We start from the raw sequence: 10,000 nt of genomic DNA, 5'->3' as shown, positions 1-10,000 counted from the left end.
GTATCTGTATGTGTATGTATATATATATATATATATATATATGTATGTGTGTATATATGTGTGTGTATGAAAGAGTTCTTAATCTTTGAAAGTGAGTGAATGTGTATATATGTCTATAAGTGTGTGTGTGTGTGTGTGTGTGTGTGGATATGTGTATGTGTGCATACACACATTCTTTAAGAAACACACACACACACACACACATTTTAAACAAGTGACTCGTTTAATATTGATTGATTTCATTTTGCAATCAATAACAAACTTCATTGATCGCAGTTTATTCTACTTCAAATTTTTTTTTCTTTTTTTTTTGGCGCTTGGGCAGGGTCGTGGGAGTGGTGGATACTGATGGTAATGTTTGTGGGATGTTAAAAGGCTGTTTTCTGTTTTAAAGATATATAAACCAACTTGACAGTGGTTAAAGAACCAGCTTTCTGTGTCTTGTATTCATGTTCTTTTTTGTTTTTCTAGTTAGTGTTGTTGTTATCCTTAACACAAAGAGTAAAGTGGTTATTTATGTAGTAAGACGATGATGATGTTTGCCGTATTTACAGTAGGGAAGTGTGGGATATTCTTATATATCACATAACTGTAAACTTGGTCTTTGGATTCATGTATACATTTCCAGCAATTATGTTTGTTGATTCCTTTTAGTTTAGTTTGGTATGATGAAAATAAATGTTGTTTTACTTTTCTCCACCCCCCCCCTTTTTTTTCCTGTTTTGGCAGGGTGTTTGTTATGGCAAGACAATGAAATCTTTGTAAGATGTGTATTAACTGTCTCATACAATCAAGATATTCAAACAAATCAGCCAAGTCCTCATCTCAGCTCTATTTCATTGGTTTTGTTAGGAACCAGACCCAATCGAGCATTTAATTGTATATTGTTTTGAGGTGGCGAGCTGGCAGAAACGTTAGCACACCGGGCGAAATGCTTAGCAGTATTTCGTCTGTCTTTACGTTCTGAGTTCAAATTCTACTGAGGTCGACTTTGCCTTTCATCCTTTCGGGGTCGAGAAATTAAGTACGGGTTGCATACTGGGGTCGATCTAATCGACTGGCCCCATTCCCCCCAAATTTCGGGCCTTGTGCCTAGAGTAGAAAAGAATTGTATATTGTTTTATTAGTTTATATAGGTTCATGGGTGAGTGTGGGTGTTTAAAAAGCTTGCTTCCTAACCATGTTGTCTTTGGTTTGGTTCAATCCCATTTTGCAGTGCCTTGAGCAAGTGTCTTCTACTATGACAACGGGCCACCCAAAGCCTTCTGGGCAGATGCAAACTGAAAGGAAGCTGTCATATATATATCATTTAATGAACACAGTGTAAAGATACAAACTACTGGTAGTTTCTTGCTTTGACGACATGAGTCTTGACAGTTTCTTATAACATGACTCGTGTTTTCTATCAGTCTTCAAGATCTGAGCACATGGGTTGCTTAACTCTTTAGTATTCAGATTAATCTGTTAAGCATAATGCTTACTTAATCAAATTGATTTCAATTAATCATGCATTACCTCACTCCTTTTAGATTTCAGTGATGTGATAGTATATTTTAATAATGACATTTATAGTATCTCAACAATCTGCCAACCATAACAGAATTGTGATCCTAAAACCAAGGTACCGTGTAAAAATGCATTGATGTGGGGGTTAGTGTCATATAGAAAGCATTGGTGTTGGTGCCATGTAAAAAGCACGCAGTACACTCTCTGGAGTGGTTGGTGTTAGGAAGGGTGTCCAGTCATAGAAACCAAACCAAAACAGACATATGGAACCTGATGTAGCCTCTAGCCTTGCCAGTTCCTGTCATGCTGTCCAATCCATACCAGCATGGAAAAATGGATATTATGATGATGATGATGTGAGAGGCCAAATTCGGTCAGTTTATGCATAAAACTTGTAGAATATTTGGGCCTGGTTTAAACTGGATTTGCTGTGTTCTCTTTCTCTTCACTTTCTGCTCTCCTTAAAAGTAATTTGCTATACCATAACCCATGACTGGATTATACTGCTATGTGTGTATGTGTGTGAGAGAGCACAATGTGTCTCACTATATCATCATCTGCTGTTATGTAAACCTTGATCAGTTCTGCTCGAGTGAACTAATGGCCTTGTATGTGCTTGATAAATCAATGCAGAAGCATCTATAACATAGTACAGCTAGTACAAAGTTTGACCACTCTGCCACATTCACCCACAGTGGTTTGTGGTGCAGGCATGCTGCATTTTCTCCACTGTCCAGCCTGTTCTCATATACTTAGAAAATTCTGGTGGTGGTCATGGCCAAGGCAGGCAAAAATGAACTTAGTCTGAGTATGACTGTTTCTCATACTCTTTTTTATCTGCAGTGGTGTGCATCTCAGCAGTGGTTTTACACTAATCACATGATTGTTGTTGTTTCTTTTATCAATGGGTGTATGTACTCAGTATCACCGTTATTTAATTTATCTGACAAATATTTCTTCGTCACACTGTGTTTGGATATATATATATATAACATAATAATCAAGTATAACCAAACAAAAAAAAAAAAAAGAACCCAGTGAGAATTGTTACTGCAGGCTAACTCTCCAGATGAGTTTCCTTTGTTTTCTTGTTTGTATTTTTATCTATTGTGCTTTTGTCGTGTCTATGCACCATAATAGCTAAGTGAGACATTTTACAAATGTCTGCTTATCTTTCTTGTGTGTGTGTGTGTGTGTGTAATATGGATATATTCCATTATATAGTTAGATGGGTTTGTTTGATGTTTGTTGCAATCTGTTTTTGCATTCTAAGAACCTAGTGTACCAACAGACAGTTATAAATTTCAAAGTAATTATATGGTACCAATATAGGGTTATGTATTTATAAGTAACTGCCTGATGGCCTACTGAGAGCTTGTGATGTGGCTGTAGATTTTTTCGCTAAAGTATGATGCCCGTGTGCTGTTTGTGATAGATTCGCAGATCTTTAAGGAACGGTAAACTGTCATTACAGAGTTGTGATGTAGCTCCACATTCTTTAACGAGGTGTGCACTGCCTGTATGAGATGTAAATAGCTTTAAATATTGCTTCTTACCAGGCTGGTAATAATTTTATGCTATATCTGGACAAAAAACAAAAATAAATACAGATATTGGTTCTTTGCGCTATAGAACCTCAGCTGTGTTTATTTGTATAACAGCCGTACATTAAATTATACATCTCCTTGTGGTGTTCTAAACCTAAGCTATTCAGATACGCACACACATGCACATATGTGCACATGCACGTTTGCATACAAACGCACACACACACACACACACATTCCCATTTCTATGCATATTCACCTTCATGTATACCATATTTTCCTTGTGCATTTAAACCTTTATACTAAACTCATATTACGATAGCACACATTGTGCATATGTGTGCATATGCGTGTGTATTTAGTGAATGAATATCAGCTTATTTCCTACATTACCATACGTATCCATGCACTCACATTACACAAACACACACACACACCTTGTACTTACAGATGCGCTTAAGAAAACCGACGTATGCACATTGCATTACGCTTGTATTTTAAAGCAGGAGTGAGCAAACCACCACCAACAACCAACAACAAATCTAATACATTTTTTTTCCCTCTCTTTCCCCCATCTTTCAGTTGCCTTCAATTGTCATCCCAACCAGCTTGACTGGGTCCTTCCTCTGTTGACACAGATGAAAGTCACATCTGTTAGACTAGTCTCTCTTTGGTTTGTTGCATCAATCGAAGCGGAGGAGGCGCTGCAGGGGCCGGTGGTGGTTCTGGTAACGGGTTGGGGGTGGGTTAAGGCAAAAACCACTCAGTTGGTTGTTCCCCAATCAATGACAGCTTATCTTATGAAGCGAGCAAGGGAAACATGTGCTTCCTTAGCATTGCAAATATGTCCCTCTTCTTTTCATGTACGTAAAGCTTTAGAAGGAGGCCAGCCTTCTTCTTCTTCTTCTTCTTCTTCTTCCTCTGCGTCTTCTTCTTCTTCTTCTTCTTCATTCTCTTCTTCTTCATTCTCTTCTTCTTCTTCTTCTTCTTCTTCTTCATCATCATCCTCTGCGTCTTCTTCTTTTTTTTCTTCTTCTTCTTCTTCATCATCATCCTCTGCGTCTTCTTCTTCCTCTGCGTCTTCTTCTTCTTCTTCTTCTTCTTCTTCTTTGTTCTCTGCGTCTTCTTCTTCTTTTTCTTCTTCTTCTTCTTCTTCTTCTTCATCATCATCCTCTGCGTCTTCTTCTTCTTTTTTTCTTCTTCTTCTTCATCATCATCATCATCCTCTGCGTCGTCTTCTTCTTCTTCTTCTTCTTCTTCTTCCCCACCACTCTCACCACCATTACCACTGCCACCTACCAACATCACCACTGCAACCATGACAACAACCACCACCACCACCAACACCATTGCTAACCTCACCACTACCAACAACAACACCACTACCACCACTTCCTCCACCACTATACCAGTCACCACCACCACCACTACCACCACCATTGTTTTGTTCTAGTTTCTTTCCCCCTCCCTCCCCCCGCACCTCCACAAATTTATCCTTGATGTTGCCTGCTAAATTGCAATATGGGAAAACCCTATTGGAAATGTTTCATTGATTTTCCTCCCCCCCTCGCTGTCTCTTTTCCTCCTCCTCTCCCTCTCTCACAGCTGTGTGCTATGTTGTGTGTGCGTGTGTGTATGTGTTTTTAGTTGTTTTTTCCGGGTTATTTTTTTTACTACTGTTGTTATTAGATTTTGGTGGTTAGCTGTAGAAGGGAAGAAGAGAGCAAGACAGGTGGAAATTGTGGAAATCGAATGGGATTTTTGTTTATTTATTTATTTATTTACTTATTTATTTATTTATTTCTCTATCTATTTATTTTGTTTATTTGTTTTTCGCCATTTCTTAAAGATGCGTTCGCGCACTGAAATAATAATTGCACGCTCACACTATTTACTTGCGGGAGATAATGTATGCAAACATATTTATGTCAACTGAAGAAGGTTAACTGGAGGAATATAAAAAAAAAAAAATTAAAATTAAAAAAACCCAATGAAAACAATAGAAAATAAAAAGAAAAACATTTCTATGAATATACACACACCCCTATATTTGTGTGTGTGTGTGTGTGTGCGCGTGTAATATGGTGTTTTTATTTATATATAGAAGCTGTAGGACATGTTTTCTGCTTATGTCCCCTACTATTACCATGCTGACTTCTCATAAATGTCATCTCAACACTATTTCTTCTTTAACGGCTGGTGTTTCTATGTCTTGGTAATTAATCTTGTAATATCGAAGTGCCGTGTGTTTGCTTCTTCATCTCACAAGTTGCCGTTTTTGTTGTCGTCGTCGTCGTCATCGTTGTCGTCATTGTCATCATGATGACGGCTGAAGAAATGTAACTCTGTTACTCTGACAGTGTTTGGAGGATCATCAGAAAGTCAATTTTGTAGGTGCATGTGTGTGTATATGTGTTTACCATGTGCTCATCATCTTCACTTAATGTCTGTCTTCCATGCCGACATGGGTTGGATGGTTTGACAGGAACTGGCAAGCTAGAGGGCTGCATCAGACTCCAGCTGTCTGCCCGGGCATGGTTTGCTGTTAGGAAGGGCATCCAGCCGTAGAAACTCTGGCAAATCAGATTGGAGCCTGGTGTAGCCATCTGGCTCACCAGTCCTCAGTCAAATCGTCCAACCCATGCTAGCATGGAAAGCAGACGTTAAACGATGATGGTGATTCCCCCTTCTTAATGCCACAGAGTGTGCTAGGTACTTTTTACATGGCACCAATATGGCTACTTTTTATGTGGCACTAGCACAGGTGTTTTTTATTTGACACTAGGACAAGTGCTTTTTCCATGGCACCAGCACGGGGTTCTTATAGTTAAAACAGCAATTATTATATTTGATTACATTAAGATGCACTTTTTACAAAAAAAAATATATATTTCAAAAAACCACCGTGTGCCCTATGTGCAAAGCTGGTCCTCATATGTAATTTAATCTTTAAAATCTCTTTTTTTTCACCTGATTGTGTGCTGCTGAAGTTGGGGTGTATCAAATAAGCCTATTTGTCTTTTATGCCATCAAATGCAGATCCAATATTTTTACATCATGTCTTCTCTAAGAGACATCTGATGTGAGGTAACCTCTTACAATGACACAACTTAAGGATAGCCTATGACATCACTCTAATTACAACTGAAGCCGTAACAGTAGGATGAAGATGAAACCGCATGTGTACGCACATGCGCACAAACACACACACAACATGGTAGAGTATGTTAGGCGGCGAGCTGGCAGAAACGTTAGCACGCCGGGCGAAATGCTTAGCGGTATTTCGTCTGCCGCTACGTTCTGAGTTCAAATTCCGCCGAGGTCAACTTTGCCTTTCATCCTTTCGGGGTCGATTAAATAAGTACCAGTTAGGCACTGGGGTCGATATAATCGACTTAATCCCGTTTGTCTGTCTTTGTTTGTCCCCTCTATGTTTAGCCCCTTGTGGGCAGTAAAGAAATAACATGGTAGAGTATTGAACAATTAGTCCTTGGATCACGAATACAAACCCTGTGTAGGTATTCTTTCTCAAGACAACAATTTATTTTCAAGATCCTCACTTCACGCCATCGTCCAGGGATATGTAGGAGAAAGGTCAACTGAGTTGGTCACTATTTATACCTTGTATTATCAGTTGACTTTATTTACTGCAAAGTGTAAATATTATACATGTATGTTATGTGGAAGGAAGAAAAACAAAGAGATGGAGTAGGACGGAGAGTTTTTGTGCGTGAGAGAGAGAGAGAGAGAGAGAGAGAACTCATAGCTTAAATCTATGCCACTGTGTTGTCGATCGTCTGATACCATATCTGTAATCTAAAGTAAATAAAATGTACACACACACACTATCACTCATATACAAACATTATCACACATCAATACACGTGTGTTGCACATACACAATAACACACAAGGCAAATATTCCCCTACTTCTTGTGTAATGGAGTGTTGCATTATATCATGATAAAATGAATTCTTACTATATGTAACTTAATTCTCTAATCTGTTATCTCTCATATATTTGTTCTCTTATACCTGTACGTTCTCACCTGCCATTTCTATCCACCATTTTTTTTAGTGGTATTTTTATGGAGTGTTTCTGAGCAATATTATGACACTGTGGTCATTTGTGTGTTTTAGATTTGAGTACGATACACTAGCCGTTGCTCTACTGTTGTGTCCAGAATATATGTGACTTGATGGAAGTTTGAAAGCTGTTTTCTAATTCTTAATACCTCTTGGCTCTACGTATTTCCAAAGTAGACAGATAATGGACCATTTTCTTGGCACAAATGTACAGAAATCTTCATATTTGAAGTATATTCCTTTTAGGAGACTAAAACCACCACCACCACTACTGTGACCATTACCATCACCAACAGACACCGTAACATGTTGTTGTTGCTGGTGGTGGTGGTGGTGATGTTGATGTTTGCCATCATCATTCTGCTATAATCTTGTACGTTTTAATGCCAATTTTTCTGCTGGCATTCTTTAACCCTTCACCATCCAGAGTACTTTATCCGATATAATGCTTATTTATTCACATTATTTTGAATTAACCATGCATTATCTCGTAGCTTAAAGATTTCAATGATGTGAGTGTTTATTACTAGAATGACATTGTTGGGTAGGTATGAGAGGTCAGATTTTTGCCTGTTTGAACATAAAACAAAGTAGAATATTTGGTCCTGATATGGCCAGTTTAAATACGAAAGGGATAATTATTGCTCAGTTAATCAGCTTTCTTTTGCTATTCCTAATTATGTCATTGTTAAGATTTGATATTGTTAATGTTTTTAACATTTTACATGCTTTTATGTAACCTTACACATGACCCAGTTTTTTGTCTGATGTCTCTTTGTCCAATGTCACTTTTGGTCCAATGATTTTTTTGTCCTATGACTTTTTGTCCAATTTTAAATGAACTCTTTAGAAAACAAAGTGAACACCAAAATCAAATAATTATTGAGAGTTTTATTGATAGGATTTGTCATCGGACAAACAAAGTCATCGGACAAAAAGATTTCGGACCAAAAGACGTTTGATGAAGTGATGTTGGACGAAAAGACATACCACCAACCCCACGTGGTATTGTCCTGTTCTGTCCCCAATGTTTTCTGTGAATCCTCAGTGGTTACTAAGGAAAACATTATTATTATTATTATCATTTTACTTCTCAGAGCTCTTGGTCATACTGGCTTCGGTTGATTCTGTGAGAGCAGACAGCAACCTCTTGTCAGGGATCTTTTTCCACAAATTATAAGCTTTGGTACTTGGATATTAACTTACCATGAAAGACAGTCAGCACCCAAGCACTAATCTCAAAATCCTATAATCATCATCATCATCACCATCATCATCATCATCATCCTCATCATCATCATCATCATCATCATTATTATTAAGGAGGTGAGCTGGCAGAATTGTTAGCATCCCGGGTGAAATGCTTAGCAATATTTCGTCTGCAGTTATGTTCTGAGTTCAAATTCCACTGAGGTCAACTTTGCCTTTTGTCCTTTCAGTGTCGATAAAATTAGTACCAGTTATGCACTGGAGTCATTGTAATCGACTTAATACCTTCCCCCCTTGTGCTTCCAGTAGAAAGGATTATTATTATTATTTTTATCATCATCGTCATCATCATCATTAAGGTGGTGAGCTGGCAGAATCATTAGCACGCTGGGCAAAATGCTTAGTGGTATTTCGTCTGTCTTCGTGTTCTGAGTTCGAATTCTGTCATGGTTGACTTTGCCTTTCATACTTTTGGGGCCAATGAATTAAATACCAGTGAAACACTGGAGTCAATGTACTTAGCTCATCCCCTCCCACAAAATGGCTGCTCTTGTGGCAAAATTTGAAACCATTATTATTATTATTATTATTATTATTATTGTTATTGTTATTGTTATTGTTATTGTTATTATTATTATTATTATTATTATTTTCTTGTTATTTTATTGCTTGGTTGTATTCTATTAATCAACTTGTATTTCCCCCTTTTCCCTCTCCTACCCCCACTATCCCATCTTTCATTTTAGTATCGTCAGGCAGTGGGCAAGCAGGCTCCGATGAACCACCAGAAATCCTTCACAGCATTTGGTTTTGGAGCTGGCTCCACTATTGGCTCCATGACACCATCCCGCCGCGGCTCCCAGATTAACGTTAATGTAACCCCTTCACAGCCTATTGAAGCTGTTAGTGATACGCCCGAGATCCGCAAGTACAAGAAACGGTTCAGTTCTGACATTCTCTGTGCTGCCTTATGGGGTAAGTATTCTGACCAAACTTTAACACTCTACAGGGTGTCCACAAAGCCTGGGTACATGGGGATTAACACATAAGAAATTATTATTTCTTATATCTAATTGTTTATGTTATTTTATTTACTCCATGTACCCACATGGGGATTAGCACATACTTTAAGAAATTATTATCTCTTACATTTAATTGTTTATGTTATGATTTTATTTACTCCATGTACCCAGACTTTGTGGACACCCTGTACATTGAAATTTCCATTCCATTATGTCATGCTTGTCACATATTTATCAACTTAACTTTTCATTTTAATTATGATACCACTTAAAGATAATTAGCTGTAAAATACCATAATAACTAAATATTTCTTTTATAAACTAAAACTACATTGATTTTTCTTTTTATGAATTAGAGAAGATTGTAATGAGGGTTGGTGGTAGGTATTTCTAGCAGTTGAATGAGGCTAGTGTTAGCCCTTTTGTTACCATCCTTTACTCAGACTTAGTTTCAGTTTTGAAAATAATAAAGAGTTCAGTGAGATGAGTAAGTGGAAGCACATGGCCTAGTGGTTAGAGTAGCAGATTAGCAATCAAGGAATCGTGGGTTTGAATCTCAGACCGGGTGATTTGTGTGTTTATGAGTGAAACACCTAAGCTCCACGTGGCTCTGGCAGAAGGTAATGGCAA

General features: G+C 37.8%; 1 protein-coding gene across 5 annotated transcripts in view; it reads left to right on the top strand.

The window, feature by feature from the left end:
- The window catches only part of LOC106878283 (serine/threonine-protein kinase mig-15-like), a 281,927-nt gene that overhangs the window by 134,602 nt on the left and 137,325 nt on the right, over positions 1 to 10,000 (top strand). For 3 of the 5 annotated variants that reach the window (XM_052970407.1, XM_052970409.1, XM_052970411.1), the window contains exon 4: positions 9,095 to 9,323. In XM_052970407.1, coding sequence (XP_052826367.1) covers positions 9,095 to 9,323 — 229 coding nt within the window. The remainder of the gene's footprint in view (positions 1 to 9,094; positions 9,324 to 10,000) is intronic. The other 2 variants (XM_052970408.1, XM_052970410.1) reach the window with 1 other exon arrangement.

Source organism: Octopus bimaculoides, chromosome 9 (assembly GCF_001194135.2).
Source record: "Octopus bimaculoides isolate UCB-OBI-ISO-001 chromosome 9, ASM119413v2, whole genome shotgun sequence".
Taxonomy (NCBI): domain Eukaryota; kingdom Metazoa; phylum Mollusca; class Cephalopoda; order Octopoda; family Octopodidae; genus Octopus; species Octopus bimaculoides.
Note: the sequence above shows the minus strand (reverse complement) of the source record. Positions and strands in the feature narration are given on the sequence as shown.